We start from the raw sequence: 19,251 nt of genomic DNA, 5'->3' as shown, positions 1-19,251 counted from the left end.
GTGTAAAAGCTTTTCTACTTCTCCACATCTTCTCCAGCATCTGTTGTTTCCTGACTTCTCAATGATCGCCATTCTAACTGGCATGAGATGGTATCTCATTTTGGTTTTGATTTGCATTTCTCTAATGACAAGAGATGATGTGCTTTTTTTCATATGTTTGTTTGCCACATAAATGTCTTTTTGAGAAATGTCTGTTCATATCCTTTGCCCACTTTTTGATGGGGTTATTTTTTTTTCTTGTAGATTTGTTTAAGTTCTTTGTAGATCCTGGATATTAGCCCTTTGTCAGATGGATAGATTGCAAAATTGTTCTCCCATTCTGTAGGTTGCCTGTTCACTGTGATGATAGTTTCTTTTGCTGTGCAGAAGCTCTTTAGTTTAATTAGGTTCCATTTGTCAATTTTGGCTTTTGTTGCCATTGTTTTTGGTGTTTTAGTCATGAAGTCTTTGCCCATGCCTATGTCCTGAATAGTATTGTCTAGGTTTTCTTCTACGGTTTTTATGATTTGGGGTGTTATATTTAAATCTTTAATCCATTTTGAGTTAATTTTTGTATAAGGTGTAAGGAAGGGGTCCAGTTTCAGTTTTCTGCATATGGTTAGCCAGTTTTTTCAACACCATTTATTAAATAGGGAATCCTTTCCCTATTGCTTGCTTTTGTCAGGTTTGTCAAAGATCAGATGGTTGTAGATGTGAGGTGTTATTTCTGAGGCCTTTGTTCTGTTCCATTGGTCTATATATCTGTTTTGATACCAGTACCATACTGTTTTGGTTACTGTAGCCTTGTAGTATAATTTGAAGTCAGGTAGCATGATGCCTCCAGCTTTGTTCTTTTTGCTTAGGATTGTCTTGGCTATATGAGCTTTTTTTTGGTTCCATATGAAATTTAAAGCAGTTTTTTTTCTAATTTTGTGAAGAAGGTCAATGGTAGCTTCATGGGGATAACACTGAATCCATAAATTACCTTTGGCAGTATGGCCATTTTCACGATATTGATTCTTTCTATGCACGAGCATGGAATGTTCTTCCATTTTTTTTTTTTTTTTTTTAAGATGGAGTCTTGCTCTATCACCCAGGCTGAAGTGCAGTGGTGCGATCTCAGCTCACTGCAAGCTCCACCTCCCAGGTTCACGCCGTTGTCCTGCCTCAGCCTCCTGAGTAGCTGGGACTACAGGTGCCCGCCAGCATGCCTGGCTAATTTTTTGTATTTTTAGTAGAGACGGGGTTTCACAGTGTTAGCCAGGATGATCTCGATCTCCTGACCTTGTGATCCGCCCATCTCAGCCTCCCAAAATGGTGGGATTACAGACGTGAGCCACTGCACCCAGCCATGGAAAGTTTTTCCATTTTTCTGTCCTCTCATTTTCTTGAGCAGTGGTTTGTAGTTCTCCTTGAAGAGGTCCTTCCCATCCCTTGTAAGTTGTATTCCTAGGTATTTTATTCTCTTTGTAGCAATTGTGAATGGGAGTTCACTCATGATTTGGCTCTCTATTATTGGTGTTTAGGAATGGTTGTGATTTTTGCACATTGATTTTGTATTCTGAGACTTTGCTGAAGTTGCTCATCCATTTAGGGAGATTTTGGGCTGAGACAGTGGGGTTTTCTAAATATACAGTCATGTCATCTGCAAATAGAGACAGCTTGATTTCCTCTTTTCCTATTTGAATATCCTTTGTTTCTTTTTCTTGACTGATTGCCCACACCAGAACTTCCAATACTATGTTGAATAGGAGTGGTGAGAGAGAGCATCCCTGTCTTGCGCCAGTTTTCAAAGGGAACGCTTCCAGGTTTTGACCATTCAGTATGATATTGTCTGTCAGTTTGTCATACATAGCTCTTATTATTTTGAGATACGTTCCATCTATACCTAGTTTATTGCGAGTTTTTAGCATGAAGACTGTTGAATTTTGTTGAAGGCCTTTTCTGCACCTATTGAGATAATCATGTGGTTTTTGTCATTGATTGTGATTATGTGAGTGATTATGTTTATTGATTTGTGTATGTTGAACCAGCCTTGCATCCCACAGATGAAGCTGACTTGATCGTGTTGAATAAGCTTTTTGATGTGCTGCTGGATTCGCTTTGCCAGTATTTTATTGAGGATTTTTGCATCCATGTTCATCAGGGATATTGGCCTGAAATTTTCTTTTTTTGTTGTGTCTCTGCCGGGTTTTGGTATCAGGATGATGCTGGCCTCATAAAATGAGTTAGAGAGGAGTCCCTCTTTTTCTATTGTTGGGAATAGTTTCAGAAATAATAGAATCAGCTCTTCTTTGTACCTCTGGTACAAAGGCTGTGAATCCATTGGGTCGTGGACATTTTTGGTTGTTAGGCTCATAGTTACTGCCTCAGTTTCAGAACTTGTTATTGGTCTCTTCAGGGATTTGACTTCTTCCTGATTTAGACTTGGGAGGGTGTATGTGTCCAGGAATTTATTCATTTCTTTTAGATTTTCTAGTTTATTTTCATAGAGATGTTTATAGTATTGTCTGATAGTAGTTTGTATTTCTGTGGAATCAGGGGTGATGTCCCCTTCATTATTTTTCATTGTGTCTATTTGATTCTTCTCTCCTTTCTTCTTTATTAGACTGGCTAGCAGTCTATTTTGTTAATCTTTTCAAAAAACCAGCTCCTGGATTCACTGATTTTTTTGAAGGATTTTTTGTGTCTCTATTTCCTTCAGTTCTGCTCTGTTCTTAGTTATTTCTTGTCTTCTGCTAGGGTTTGCATTTGTTTGTTCTTGCTTCTCTAGTTCTTTTAATTGTGATGTTAGGGTGCCAATTTTAGATCTGTCTTGCTTTCTTTTGTGTGCATTTAGTGCTATATATTGTCTAGGCACTGCTTTGTCTGTCTCCCAGAGATTCTGATGTGTTGTGTCTTTGTTGTTGTTGGTTTCAAAGAACTTTTTTATTTCTGCCTTCATTTTATTATTTACCCTATAGTCATTCAGGAGCAGGTTGTTCAGTTTCCATGTAGTTGTACGGTTTTGAGTGAGTTTCTTAATCCTGAGTTCTAATTTGATTGCACTGTGCTCTGAGAGACTTTGTTATGATTTCAATTTTTTTAAATTTGCTGAGGAGTATTTTACTTCCAAGTATGTGGTCAATTTTAGAATGAGTGTGATGTGGTGCCGAGAAGAATGTATATTCTGTTGATTTGTGGTAGAGTCCTATAGATGTCTATTTGGTTTGCTTGGTCCAGAGCTGCATTCAAGTCCTGAATATCCTTCTTAGTTTTTTGTGTCATTGATCTGGCTAATATTGACACTGGGGTGTTAAAGTCTCCCACTATTATAGTATGGGAATCTAAGTCTCTTTGTAGGTCTGTAAGAACTTGCTTTATGATTCTGGGTGCTCCTGTATTGGGTGCATATATATTTAGGATAGTTAGCTCTTCTTGTTGCATTGATCCCTTTACCATTATTTAATGCCCATCTTTGTCTCTTTTGATCTTTGTTGGTTTAAAGTCTGTTTTATCAGAGACTAGAATTGCAACCCCTGCTTTCTTTTGCTTTCTATTTGCTTGGAAATATTCCTCCATAACTTTATTTTGAGCCTATTTGTGTCTTTGCACGTGAGATGGATCTCCTGAATACAGCACTTTGATGGATCTTGACTCTTTATTCAATTTGCCAGTCTGTGTCTTTTAATTGGGGCATTTAGCCTGTTTACATTTAAGGTTAATATTGTTGTGTGTGAATTTGATCCTGTCATTATGACGCTAGCTGGTTATTTTGCCCATTAGTTGATGCAGTTTCTTCATAGTGTCGATGATCTTTACAATTTGGTATGTTTTTGCAGTGGCTGGTACCAGTTGTTCCTTTTTATGTTTAGTGCTTCCTTCAGGAGCTCTTGTAAGGCAGGCCTGGTGGTGACAAAATCTCTCAGCATTTGCTTATCTGTAAAGGATTTTATTTCTCCTTCATTTATGAAGCTTAGTTTGGCTGGATAGGAAATTCTTGGTTGAAAATTCCTTTCTTTAAGAATGTTGAATATTGGCCCCCCAGTCTCTTCTGGCTTGTAGGGTTTCTGCAGAGAAATCTACTGTTAGTCTGATGGGCTTCCCTTTGTGGGTAACCCGGCCTTTCTCTCTGGCTGCCCTCAACACTTTTTTCTTCATTTCAACCTTGGTGAATATGACGATTCTGTGTCTTGGGGTTACTCTTCTCGAGGAGTATCTTTGTGGTGTTCTCTGTATTTTCTGAATTTGAATGTTGGCCTGTCTTGGTAGGTTGGGGACATTCTCCTGGATGATATCCTGGAGAGTGTTTTCCAACTTGGTTCCATTCAACCCATCACTTTCAGGTACCTGAATTAAACGTAGATTTGGTCTTTTCACATAGTCCCATATTTCTTGGAGGCTTTATTCATTTCTTTTTATCCCTTTTTCTCTAATCTTGTCTTCTTGCTTTATTTCATTAAGTTGATCTTCAGTTTCTGATATCCTTTCTTCCGCTTTATCGATTCAGCTATTGATACTTGTGCATACTTCATGAAGTTCTCGTGCTGTTTTTTTCATCTCCATCAGGCATTTATGTTCTCTAAACTGGTTATTCTCATTAGCAATCCGTCTAACCTTTTTTCAAGGTTCTTAGCTTCAGGCATTGGGTTAGAACATGCTCCTTTAGCTTGGAGGAGTTTGTTATTACCCACCTCTGAAATTTGTCAAATATGTTTGTCAATTCGTCAAACTCATTCTCCATTCAGTTTTCTTTCTTTGCTGGCAATGAGTTGTGATCCTTTGGAGGAGAACAGGCATTCTGGTTTTTGGAATTTTCAGCCTTTTTGCACTGGCTTCTCCCCATCTTTATGGATTTATCTACCTTTGGTCTTGATGTTGATGACGTTTGGATGGGGTTTCTAAGTAAACATCCTTTTGGAGATGTTACTTCTATTCCTTTCTGTTTGTTGGTTTTCCTTTTAAAAGTCAGGCCTCTCTGCTGCAGATCTGCTGGAGCTTTCTGGAAGTCCACTCCAGACCCTGTTTGCCTGGGTATCACCAGCGGAGGCTGCAGAACAGCAAAGATTGCTGCCTGTTCCTTCCTCTGGAAGTTTCATCCCAGAGACCACCCATCACGTGCCAGCCAGAGCTCTCTTGTACGAGGTGTCTATCAGCTTCTACTGGAAGGTGTCTCTCAATCAGGAAACACGGATGTCAGGGACCCACTTGAGGTGGCAGTCTGACCCTTAGCGGAGCTCAAATGCTGTGCTGGTACATCCACTGCTGTCTTCAGAGTTGTCCAGCAGGGATGTTTAAGTCTGCTGAAGCTGCGCTCACAGCTGTCCCTTCCCCAAGGTGCTCTGTCCCAGGGAGATGGGTGTTTTATCTATATGCCCCTGAATGTGGCTGCTGCATTTTTTTCAGAGATGCCCTGCCCAAAGAGGAGGAATCTTGAGATACAGTCTGGTCTTGCTGAGCTGCGGTGGGCTCCATCCAGTTCAATCTTCCAGGTGGCTTTGTTTACACTGTGAGGGTAAAACTGCCTACTCAAGCCTCAGCAATGGCAGACGCCCTTCCCCCACCAAGCTCGAGCTTCCCAGGTGGAGCTTAGACTGCTATGCTTGCAGACAGAATTTCAAGCCAGTGGGTCTTAGCCTGCTGGGCTCCCTGGTTGTGGGAACTGCCAAGCCAGACCACTTGGATCCCTGGCTTCAGCCCTCTTTCCAGGGGAGTGAACGGTTCTGTCTCACTGGACTTCTGGGCGCTACTGGGGTATGAGGAAAAAAAAGAAACTCCTGCAGCTAGTTTGGTGTCTGCCCAAACGGCCACCCAGTTTTGTGCTTGAAACCCAGGGCCCTGGTGTCATAGGCACCAGAGGGAATCTCCTGGTTTGCGAGCTGCAGAGACCATGGGAAAAGCACAGTATCTGGGCTGGAGAGCACGGTTCTTCATGGTACAGTCCCTAAACCCTTCCTTTGGCTAGGAGAGGGAGTTCCCCAACCCCTAGCACTTCCCAGGGGAGGCAACATCCCACCCTGCTTTGGCTTGCCCTCAGTGAGCTTCACCCACTGTTCAACCAGTCGGAATGAGATGAAACTGGTACCTCAGTTGGAAACGCAGAAATCACCCACCTTCTGTGTCAATCACGCTGGCTGCAGACCAGAGCTGTTCCTATTTGGCCATCTTGCCAGCCTCCTCTATTTTGATTTTTATTACAGAAAGTGTGGTGTAATAATATCCTACTATAATTGTATTGCTCTCCTTGTGTTTCTTCTATTCTGTCAGTATTTGCTTTATATATTTGTAATCCTAATGTGTGACACACACACACACACATTCAAAGTTTTCACAGGTTCCGAGTTAATCCATTATTTTTAATATCTTTCTTTGTCTCTTTGGAGTTTCACTGTAAAGTGCATTTTATAAAATATGAGTCTTTGACTTAAGATTTAGCTTGTGTAATATTATTTTGACCTCTTCTGCCCTCATTTGATTAATATTTGCATGAAATGTCTACTTCCATCTTGCCACTTTGAGTCTTTTTAACATTGGATTTCAACTGACTCTTGTAGAAAGGCAAGTTGGATCTTGATATTTAAAATTTTTTAATAGCCTGGGCACTGTGGCTCATGCCTTTAATCCCAGCACTTTGTGAGGCTGAGGCAGGTAGATCACCTGAGGTCAGGAGCTCAAGACCAGCCTGGCCAACATGGTGAAACTCTGTCTCTACTACCAATACAAAAATTAGCTGGGTGTGGTGGTGCATGCCTGTAATCCCAGCTACTTGGGAGTCTGAGGCAGGAGAATCACTTGAACCTGGGAGGCAGAGGTTCAAGTGAGCTGAGATAGGGTCATTGCACTCCAGTCTGGGTAAAAAGAGTAAAACTTTGTATCAAAAGAATAAATGTTAATAAATCTATTAAATATCTGTTGATTTGAAAGTTAATTTTCCATATATTTAAATAATTTTCTGAAACTGAAGGAGTTACTTTTATTTTATTACCTATTCTATTTGATTCTTGCATCTTGTCCCTCATTTTCTCTTTCTGTCTTCCTTTGTTTCTGTCTGATTTTTGTATGGATATGCCTTCACTATCTTATTTTTCTTTTGTATATGTATACAGATTTTTTTGTGTGTGTGGTACCTTGGGGATTACATAAAACCTAAAAATACAACAATATATTTTAATCAGGTGAAAAATTAACTCTGGTTGCATAAAAAATTCTTCCTTATTATGTCTGCTCTTAAATTTGTCACCGATGTTGCTAAGTTTATCGATTATGTTGTATATTCATTAACAGATGTTTATAATAATTCCTTTGCTTTTATCTCTCAAATGTTAGAGAATAATTAAAAATGTTTTCTGCACCATTAGAATAATGCTAGAAATTCAATTTTTTGTCTGTGCATATCTTTCCTACAAAATAATTTATTTTTATTGTTGTTTTCTTACATTATGTTATTTTCAGTGATAAAAACTGCTTTTGGCAACTTTCTTATGGAAGACATATGCAGTGCTAATATACTTCTAAAGAATTTAGTTATTTTGAAAGGTTTTTTTCCCATTAGGCAGGACAGATTTGCTGATGGTATTATTCTCACTCGATATCCTTTTTTTTTTTTTTTTTTTTTTTTTTTTTTTTGGACTTTGACTATATCACACAATTTTCTTCTGGCCTGCAAATCTTTTGTTGACAATTCACTGGCTATTTTTGTTCTTATCCTCATTTTTCTGATTTTCTATACACTTTTGTGTTCCTATTTCACTCATTGAGTGTTATTCAGTTTTTAAAATTAGTATATCCATTTTTAATAGGTTCTTTCTGAAAATTGTATAATATTTTTGATGGGATTATATTGCCCTATTTTGTATAGATTGTAATCTTTGAGATTTGGACATTTAAAAAGGCTACCTGTCACAACATTTATAATGTAGGTTTGTCCTCGCATAGTCAGAAAACAATGGTCTTGGTTAAGATTATATGGGTCTCTCAAACATCTTCAGATTTGTCTTGTCTGAAGTTTTGCATTTACTTTTAGTTGAGAGAGATAATTTATGTTTCTTCTGAAAAGTAATCACTTGGTACACCTGGTCTCTCTCTGCAGGACTGCAGTGCTCTGCTGCAGTACATTTACCTTTGGTCTCAGCAGACTCAAGCTGTCATTTCTAAGTATACCACCATATCTTTCAGCATTTTATGTCATGGGAGACAGAAACCAGTGTGTGGAAAGGGCTGTAGAAGACATAAATTAAATTGTCTGTGCCAATAATTTACTTTCCTTAAAAATAAAACAAAACAAAAACACAAACAGAAGTTGACACTTTAGTTCTGAAGGGACTAGGTAATATTGAGGAACAGAAAGAGTTGTACTGGGTAAATTTAACAAACTTTTCTTTTTTTCTGTGTGACTCTTTGCATTTGGCTTAATTCAGGCACTGCACACACTTAACTCATGTATAAATTATCCACATATGTATTTTGGTCTGTATGTTTTTATTACATTTATATATCTATGAAGAATTAGGGCCTGTGTCATATTGCAGTGTCATCTTGCTTATGTAGTTTGAATAATTTTATAGGTTAGATTTGGAAACTGTATTTATCTGAGTCTAATAAGTAGACTAATTTGTGATTTTTATTTCTTTTCAGTTATATGTTCTCATTTTGCTCAAGAACTTTGGCCAGAGCAGGGCATAGAAGATTCTTTCCAAAAAGTGATATTGAGAAGATATGAAAAATGTGGCCATGAGAATTTACACTTAAAAATTGGTTCTACCAATGTGGATGAGTGTAAGGTGCACAAAGAAGGTTATAATAAACTTAACCAGAGTTTGACAACTACACAGAGCAAAGTATTTAAACGTGGCAAGTATGCAAATGTCTTTCATAAATGTTCAAATTCAAACAGACATAAGATAAGGCATACTGGAAAGAAACTTTTGAAATGTAAAGAATATGTCAGATCATTTTGCATGCTTTCACACCTATCTCAACCTAAAAGAATTTATACTAGAGAGAATTCCTACAAATGTGAAGAAGGTGGCAAAGCTTTTACCTGGTCCTCAACCCTTACTTATTATAAGAGTATTCATACTGGAGAGAAACCCTACAGATGTAAAGAATGTGGCAAAGCCTTTAGTAAATTCTCAATCCTTACTAAACATAAGGTAATTCATACTGGAAAAAAACCCTACAAATGTGAAGAATGTGGCAAACCTTTTAACCGATCTGCAATCCTTGCTAAACATAAGATAATTCATACTGGAGAGAAACCCAACAAATGTGAAGAATGTGGCAAAGCCTTTAGTAAAGTCTCGATCCTTAATACACATAAGGCAATTCATGCAGGAGAGAAGCCCTACAAATGTAAAGAATGTGGCAAAGCCTTTAGTAAGGTCTCAACCCTTATTACACACAAGGCAATTCATGCTGGAGAGAAGCCCTACAAATGTAAGAAATGCAGCAAAGCCTTTAGTAAGTTCTCAATCCTTACTAAACATAAGGTAATTCATACTGGAGAGAAACCCTACAAATGTGAAGAATGCGGCAAAGCCTATAAATGGCCCTCGACCCTTAGTTATCATAAGAAAATTCATACTGGAGAGAAATCCTACAAATGTGAAGAATGTGGCAAAGGCTTTAGTATGTTCTCAATCCTTACTAAACATGAGGTAATTCATACTGGAGAGAAACCCTACAAATGTGAAGAATGTGGCAAAGCTTTCAACTGGTCCTCAAACCTTATGGAACATAAGAAAATTCACACTGGAGAGACACCCTACAAATGTGAAGAATGTGGCAAAGGCTTTAGTATGTTCTCAGTACTTACTAAACATAAAGTAATTCATACTGGAGAGAAACCCTACAAATGTGAAGAAGGTGACAAAGCCTTCAGCTGGCCCTCAAGCCTTACTGAACATAAGGCAACCCATGCTGGAGAGAAACCCTACAAATGTGAAGAATGTGGCAAAGCTTTCAACTGGTCTTCAAACCTTATGGAACATAAGAGAATTCATACTGGAGAGAAACCCTACAAATGTGAAGAATGTGGCAAAAGCTTTAGTACGATCTCAATCCTTACTAAACATAAGGTAATTCATACTGGAGAGAAACCTTATAAATGTGAAGAATGTGGCAAAGCCTATAAGTGGTCCTCAACCCTTAGTTATCATAAGAAAATTCATACTGGAGAGAAACCCTACAAATGTGAAGAATGTGGCAAAGGCTTTGGTACGTTCTCAATCCTTACTAAACATAAGGTAATTCATACTGGAGAGAAACCCTACAAATGTGAAGAATGTGGCAAAGCCTTTAGTAAGGTCTCAACCCGTACTACACATGAGGCAATTCATGCTGGAGAGAAGCCCTACAAATGTAAAGAATGTGGCAAAGGCTTTAGTACATTCTCAATCCTTACTAAACATAAGGTAATTCATACTGGAGAGAAACCCTACAAATGTGAAGAATGTGGCAAAGCCTATAAGTGGCCCTCAACCCTTAGTTATCATAAGAAAATTCATACTGGAGAGAAACCCTACAAATGTGAAGAATGTGGCAAAGGCTTTGGTACGTTCTCAATCCTTACTAAACATGAGGTAATTCATACAGGAGAGAAACCCTACAAATGTGAAGAATGTGGCAAAGCCTTCAGCTGGTTGTCAGTCTTTAGTAAACATAAGAAAATTCATGCTGGAGAGAAATTCTACAAATGTGAAGCATGTGGCAAAGCCTGTAAGTCATCCTCAACCCTTAGTTATCATAAGAAAATTCATACTGGAGAGAAACCCTACAAATGTGAAGAATGTGGCAAAGACTTTAGTACATTGTCAATCCTTACTAAACATAAGGTAATTCATACTGGAGAGAAACCCTACAAATGTGAAGAATGTGGCAAATCTTTCAACTGGTCCTCAAACCTTATGGAACATAAGAAAATGCACACTGGAGAGACACCCTACAAATGTGAAGAAGGTGACAAAGCCTTCAGCTGGCCCTCAAGCCTTACTGAACATAAGGCAATTCATGCTGGAGAGAAACCCTACAAATGTGAAGAATGTGGCAAAGCCTTCAGCTGGCGCTCAAGCCTTACTGAACATAAGGCAACTCATGCTGGAGAGAAACCCTACAAATGTGAAGAATGTGGCAAAGCTTTCAACTGGTCCTCAAACCTGATGGAACATAAGAGAATTCATACTGGAGAGAAACCCTACAAATGTGAAGAATGTGGCAAAAGCTTTAGTACGTTCTCAATCCTTACTAAACATAAGGTAATTCATACTGGAGAGAAACCTTATAAATGTGAAGAATGTGGCAAAGCCTATAAGTGGTCCTCAACCCTTAGTTATCATAAGAAAATTCATACTGTAGAGAAACCCTACAAATGTGAAGAATGTGGCAAAGGCTTTGTTATGTTCTCAATCCTTGCAAAACATAAGGTAATTCATACTGGAGAGAAACTCTACAAATGTGAAGAATGTGGCAAAGCCTATAAGTGGCCCTCGACCCTTAGATATCACAAGAAAATTCATACTGGAGAGAAACCCTACAATTGTGAAGAATGTGGCAAAGGCTTTAGTATGTTCTCAATCCTTACTAAACATAAGGTAATTCATACTGGAGAGAAACCCTACAAATGTGAAGAATGTGGCAAAGCCTTCAGCTGGTTATCAGTCTTCAGTAAACATAAGAAAATTCATGCTGGAGAGAAACTCTACAAACGTGAAGAATGTGGCAAAGCCTATAAGTGGCCCTCAACCCTTAGTTATCATAAGAAAATTCATACTGGAGAGAAACCCTACAAATGTGAAGAATGTGGCAAAACCTTTAGTAAGAGCTCAACCCTTACTACACATAAGGCAATTCATGCTGGAGAGAAGCCCTACAAATGTGAAGAATGTGGCAAGGCTTTCAACTGGTCCTCAAACCTTATGGAACATAAGAGAATTCATACTGGAGAGACATCCTACAAATGTGAAGAATGTGGCAAAGGCTTTAGTATGTTCTCAATCCTTACTAAACATAAGGTAATTCATACTGGAGAGAAACCCTACAAATGCGAAGAATGTGGCAAAGCCTATAAGTGGTCCTCGACCCTTAGCTATCATAAGAAAATTCATACTGGAGAGAAACCCTACAAATGTGAAGAATGTGGCAAAGGCTTTGGTACGTTCTCAATCCTTACTAAACATAAGGTAATTCATACTGGAGAGAAACCCTACAAATGTGAAGAATGTGGCAAAGCCTTCAGCTGGTTCTCAGTCTTTAGCAAACATAAGAAAATTCATGCTGGAGAGAAATTCTACAAATGTGAATGTGGCAAAGCTTTTAAACAGTTCCCAACCCTTACTACACATAAGAAAATTCATGCTGGAGAGAAACACTACAAATGAGAATAATGTGGCAAAGGCTTCAACCAGTCCTCAAACCTTAATGGAACATAAGAGAATTCATACTGGTGAGAAACCCTACAAATGTGAAGAATGTGATAAAGACTTCAACTGGTCCTCACACCTTACTGCTCATAAAAGAATTCATACTGGAGGGAAAAACCCTACAAATGTGAAAAATGTGGCAAAGCTATTAATTAATTCTCAACCCTTACTGAACATAAGGGAATTTATATAGGAGGGAAACCCTACAAATGTGAAGAATGTGGCAAGCCTTTTAGCTATTCCTCAATCCTTACTAAACATTCATGTAATTCATACTGGAGGGAATTCCTACAATTGTGTGGAATGTGGCAAAGCCTTTAACCAGTCCTTAAGGCTTACTACATATAAGACAACTCATACTGGAGAGAAACCATGCACGCGTGAAGAATGTGGGAAAGCCTCTAATAGATCCTCAATTGTTAAGAGACATAAGCTAATTCCTACACAAGAGAGACTCTACAAACCTGAAAGATGTGACCATGCTTTTGGCAACACCACAGACTTTTCTGAATATAAAAAAAACATACTGATGAGAAATCCTAGAAATGTGAAGAATGTCACAAAGCCTTTAAATGGCTGTCACACTTGGTTGTAGGTAAGATAACTCATACTGGAGAAAACTGCTAGAATAAACAATGTGGCAAACATCTAACCAGTGCTCATGTCTTATTGCAAAGGAAAGCATTTATACTAGCCTGAGCAACAGAGAGAGACTCTGTCTGGAAAAAAAAATTTTGTAAATGCCATTAATATCTTCTCACAGCTTATTAAACATCAGAGAGTTCATACTAAATAAAAGTATTAAAAGTGCAATCACAGTCACTAGATCTTTCAGAAAATAAAAGCCGTTAAAGTACAGAAGAATATTTATTTTGAGGAAACACATAAGTATTAAGATGGTTGTAGTACATGTACTTGTATCACAGATTTTATTGTACACGTTTTGTACTACAGGAAAACCTGAGGTAGTTGTTCCAACTTTGCTCAACATCAGGGAATTTAAAATTGAAGAGTAACCCTGCAAATTTAATAAATTTGGAAAAACATTTTTTCAAAAACTACAGATTATAAAACACAAAAGCATTTATACTAAAATATGTTTCTGCAGATACAGTAAATATAAAAAATACTTAATCCAAAATTAAGTTTATGTAAATATCAGATAATTCACAGTAGAAATATCTGTCTCTCAAACTTTAGACATTACACTATATCAGACTGCTGAGTATAGGAAAAAATCCAAAACTAAAGTTGGTAAAATGAAAAATTATTTGTATATAACTTTAAAAGAAGTAGATCTTTGAAGAGTTATAATTAAATTTAAAGTATACTTTTTTCTTCAAAATACAGATTTTTTTTTGCCAGACACATTGGCTTACTGTTGCCAATACTTTGTGATGCCAAGGTGGGCAGATCACCTGAGGTCAGGAGTTCAAGACCAGACTTGACAACATGGTGGAATCCCATGTTTACTAAAAAGAAATACAAAAATTAGCCAAGGTCTGCCTTCCAGGTTCACGCCATTCTCCCACCTCAGCCTCCCAATTAGCTGGGACTACAGGTGCCCGCCACCACTCCCAGCGAATTTTTTGTATTTTTAGTACAGACGGGGTTTCACCATATTAGCCAGGATGGTCTCGATCTCCTGACCTCGTGATATGCCCACCTTGGCCACCCAAAGTGCTGAGATTACAAGCATGAGCCATAGCACCTGGCCTAATAACAGAAGTCTTTAGCAGAGCAAAAATGTATAAAATGTATAGTGACATTGAATAAGTAATAATAAACCTACTAACCATAAAAAGCCCTGGGTCATATGAAATCACAGCCAAGTTTTACCACATATACAAAGATAAGCTGGTCCTAAGCCTACTGAATGCATTCCAAAAAATCAAGGTGGGATTTCACCCTAACTAGTGAAATTAAATCAGTGAAATATATGAAACTAAAATCTAGTGAAGACACCACAAAAAAAGGAAAGTACAGGTCAATATTCTGGTTGAATATTGGAACAATAATCCTCCATGAAATACTAGCAAACTGATTTCAAAAGCAAATCAGAAAGTTATTTTGCTACATTCATGTGAGCTTTTCCATATATATGAAGGTGTTTCATGATATGGAAGTCAATAAGTGTGATTCACCATATAAAGATAATTAAAAGAAAAAAAATTTACAATAAGGGCAGAAAAAGCATTCAAGTAAACCCAATATTGACTCAAAAATGTTGTCAACACACTGGACATTGATGAAAATATCTTAATAAGAGTCATCTATGACAAATCCTTAGCCAACATCATACTAAAAGAGCAAAAACTGGAAGCATTCTCCATGAGAATAAAAATAAGAATATCCATTCTAAACAGTCCTATTGGAGTTATGAAATCCTAGCCAGAGAAATAAAAGGAATCCAAACAGAAAACAAAGAAAGTCCAATTATCTTTACTGATGAAAGAATTGTCTACCTAGAATACTTTAAAGATTTCACCAAAAGAGTTCTAAGCCTGGAAAAAGACTTCAAAAAAAATCTCAGAATACAAAATCAACACAAATGCATAGCATTTGTGTACATCAATAATATTCAAACTGAGAACAAATTTAAAAACACAGCTCTATTTACAATAGCCACAAACACACAAAAAAAACCTAGAAATACATTAAATCAAGGGGGTAAAATATCTCTACAAAGAACAACAAAGCATTGCTGAAAGAAATGAGAGACAATGCAAATAAATGAAAAAACATTGCTCATGGATTCAAATAATATAATTAAAATGGTCATTCTGCCTAAAGCAACCTACAGATTAAGTGCTATTTTTATCAGACTATCTATGATGATTTTTACAGAATTAGAAAAAGAAAACTATTCTAAAATACATTCAAAAGAATTAAAGAGCTCAAATAGCCAAGACAACTTCAGACTAAAAGAATAAATCTGAACCAAGCATGGTGGCTCATGCCTGTCATCTCAGCCTTTTGGGAGGCTCAGGTGGATGGATCACCTGAGGTCAGAAGTTTGAGACCAGCCTGGCCAACATGGTGAAACCTGCATCTCTACTAAATACAAAAAATTAGCCAGGTGTGGTGATGCATGCCTGTAATCCCAGCTACTTGGGAGGCTGAGGAAAGAGAACCATTTGAACCTGGGAGGTGGAGGTTGCAGTGAGCCAAGATTGCATCAGAATAACCAGTATAACATGGTTCTGGTACAAAAACAAACATCTAGACCAATGAAATGGAAGAGAGAGTACTGAATTAAGCTATGCTTTGCAATCAGGTTATTTTTACAAAGCCAACAGAAATAAACAAAAGGGGAATTAACTCCCTATTTAGTAAGTAATACTGGGAAAACTGGTTAGTCATATGTGGAAGAAAACTGGACTCCTACATTTTTCTATAAAAAAAAAAAAACTCAGTATAGATTAAAGACTTGATCTGTGAGTCTCCAAGCTACAAAAATCTTAGAAGAACACTTAGATAATACTGGCCTCTGGAAAGAATTTAAGACTAACATCTAACATGAGTGCAACAAAAATAAAAATAAAAAATGACATCTAAGCCAAAGAGCTTCTGCACAGTAAAAGAAACTATCAACAAAGTAAACAGATGACCTACAGTATGAAATAAAATATTTGCAAACTGCAGACAATGAAGGATTAATGTACAGAATCTATAATACATTTAATAAAAAAGCAAACATGATATGAATAGCCAGCTTCTTCTCAAAGGAAGACATAAGAGCTGCCAATAAACATGTAAAAATTGCTCAATGTTCCTAATTATCAGAAAGATGTAAATCAAAGTGACAGTGTGCTACCATTTCATACCAGTAAGAATGACTTATTAAAAGTAAGATAAATAAGATGTTGAAGTTGTAGAGAAAAGGAAATCTTTCTACACTGTTGGTGGGAATGCAAATTAATTCAGGGCCTGTGCAAAGCAGTTTGGAGACTTCTCAAAGAACTAGAAATAGAATTGCCATTTGACCAATCAAGCCCATTACTGGATATCTTCCCCCAAAAAGAATAAATAATTTTGCCAAAGAGATGCCAGCACTCACATGTTCATTGCAGCACTATTCACAATAGCAAAAACAGAATTTAACCAGTTACCCATGAATCTTTAATTGGATAAGAAAAATGATGTACTTATACAACCGCCAATACTATGCAGCAACAGAAGAGAATGAAGTAACGTCTTTTGCAGCAACATGAATGCAGCTCTGCTTCAGGCCATTATTCTAAGCAAATTAATGCATCAGAAAAACAAATGCCACATGTTCTCACTCATACATGGACGCTAAAAATTGGGCGCACATGGAAACAGAGATGAAAACTATATACAAACACTGGGGATTCTAAAAAGAAGGAGGAAGGATGGGAGACAAGCATTGAAAATCTGGTTAGGTATGATGTACGCTACTTGGGCAATGGAATTATTAAGTATCCAGACCTCAGCATCATGTAGTATACCTGTTTTACAAATCTGCACATGTACCCCTTAAATATAAAAATAATAAAATGCTTATTGGTATAAATGACATGTTCTATTTTTCCAGTGCTGGGTTAATAGTTGAACTTAGGGGTGAAAAACAAATTTTTCACCCCTTAAGGCGTGGTGGTGAATGTTTCTATACCAGATCTCCTCACATTTTATAAGCTAACCTGAAATTTCTTGGTCTATAGCCCAAAAAGTGTTTTATTTTCAAGTGTGCAAGTAAAACAAATTACACCTTTATTATTTATGTATTAACTGTACACTAGACTATAGACTTAATTTGTTACTGTACTCTTTTGGGGGAAAATGTGGTAATTGGTTTAATCATATTTTTTTCAGAATGAACTATTTGTGAAAGTGTGAGACTAAAAATTATGCTAAATTACTGAATTAGAAATATAAAACATTTTTTTCTAAAAAAAAAAAAGCACAAAAGTCTTATGGTTGTATTCCAAAAATAATTCAACAGAAAGTGGGGGTTATTTAAGACCACAGTGCTGCAAATACTCATTCCATCACAATAATTCTTGTGAAAAATAGAAATAATGGGTCAGAAGGTATTTTTAGAGTACTTTTCTTATGCTATTGCAGTGTGAAATTCTTGTCTTTATTAATTTCCATATGAAAGTCTGTACTTGAACAAAAGATGCCATTAATTTCAAGTGAAGATGCTCACACATTTAGACGGGCACTGGCATGTTTTCAATCAAGGTGTAGCATTTCTTGCCTGCCTTGTGCTGCTGTGTTTGTGTGAACTGAAAAGGCAGCAAGTAAAGAAGAATGAACCATGACATTTCTAATTTCAACAGCCACAGCCTCTGTAATTGTGTCATCTAGAAATAATGACAGTATTTCAAAACTGACAAAAAGAAAGGGATACTTTAGTTTAGTTTATTATTTATAGTTTCTAAAAATTTATAGTTTCTGATTTATTATATGCTAAAAAACCTGAACATGCAGCTACCTAAAATTTCTACCTAGATGATAGTCTTAATATTTTAATAGCTTATAATTGACAGTCAAAATTGCCTCATTTGATTTACTGGAAAGCAGTTATTTATCTTCTAAGTAAGTGTAAATAGGTTATCCATAATCTTAAACATACAGATCTTTTAAGATTAGCATTATGTCTAGATTTAAATAAAATGTATAGGCTTGTAGTAACATAAATTTTTGTACTTATTTTCTAATAAAAGTGAAAAAGCAAAATAAATAAGTTGCTAAAATGATTTTTAAAAGGAACTTTATATATCTTCATTAAATAACATTTAAAACCACATTGTAAGTGAGTGATCAGTAATTCCAATCTTTTTTAATCACTGAGAAAACTTAAATTATTCAATTGGAAGAAATATTCTTATATTAGCATTTCTGAAACTCAGAAACTGTAGACCACTCAATGGACGATGATGTACATGCAGATCACAAATTTTCTATGTAATAATAGGCTAATCCTAGATTTTAATATAAAAATTTAATATAATTCGAAATTAAAACTAGTGGCTGTTTTAAGTCATGAGAGATATCATTGTTAGAATCCATTTACCAAAGTATTTGGTTAAATGCAGAATGTCTGTCAGTTTTTTCATTTAGAGAGAAGAAGGCATATTTTTTGTTTACTTGTTTAATACAGTTATGTTAATTTGATAAATTTCAATATAGTTTAAAAATGTATATTAAATTTTTTTTCTAACAAGTGAAGGAAATCATTTATTTAAAAATTTAGAGAGAATTTTACTCTAAACAGTTGCTTTAGAGTCTGTCTTTCAAAGTACTATATTATTTTGAACATTAAAAATCAACAGTCTATTTCTGAGTGCTGGGTTCTGACTGTTCTTGATATTAAAAGTTTACTTACCTACATCTGTGAATGAGCAAGCCATTTGAAATAAAAAATATATATGTATATGTTTCCTAAAATTTTAAGATGAACAACCACATTTTTCTCCGGTGCCATATCTTAAATCTTACTTCACTCTCTCTTATAAAAAAAAGTATTCGTAGTATTTTTGATTAGTAAATCACAGTTGCATAAATTTATGGGATACAATGTGATGTTTTAGTATATGTATAAAATATGGAATAATTAAGTTTTGTTTAATAACATCTATGAACTTGCTTATCTATCATTTTTGTGGTGGTACATTTGAAATTTACTCTTAGTTATTTTGAAATATACAATATTTTATAGTTTACTGTAGTTACCCTGCTGTGCAATAGGTCTCAAAACTTACCTAACCTATTTGAAATTTTTTACTTTTTGTCAACTCCCTATCTTTTCATAAAGTTTATATCCATTCTGAATGTGAATATATGAACATTTGCCAAGAATACTATTAAAAACATTCAACTACTATTATAGCCCCAGACTGTAAATCTA

General features: G+C 36.2%; 1 protein-coding gene across 2 annotated transcripts in view; it reads left to right on the top strand.

Moving 5' to 3' along the window:
- ZNF208 (zinc finger protein 208) overlaps nucleotides 1-17,826 on the top strand; it is a 43,108-nt gene extending 25,282 nt beyond the window's left edge. For both annotated transcript variants that reach the window (XM_054465173.2, XM_063658848.1), the window contains one exon: nucleotides 8,593-17,826. In XM_054465173.2, coding sequence (XP_054321148.2) covers nucleotides 8,593-12,332 — 3,740 coding nt within the window. In that variant the 3' untranslated portion in view covers nucleotides 12,333-17,826. The remainder of the gene's footprint in view (nucleotides 1-8,592) is intronic.
- Nucleotides 17,827-19,251: the final 1,425 nt, after the last annotated feature.

Source organism: Pongo pygmaeus, chromosome 20 (genome assembly GCF_028885625.2).
Source record: "Pongo pygmaeus isolate AG05252 chromosome 20, NHGRI_mPonPyg2-v2.0_pri, whole genome shotgun sequence".
Taxonomy (NCBI): Eukaryota; Metazoa; Chordata; class Mammalia; order Primates; family Hominidae; genus Pongo; species Pongo pygmaeus.
Note: the sequence above shows the minus strand (reverse complement) of the source record. Positions and strands in the feature narration are given on the sequence as shown.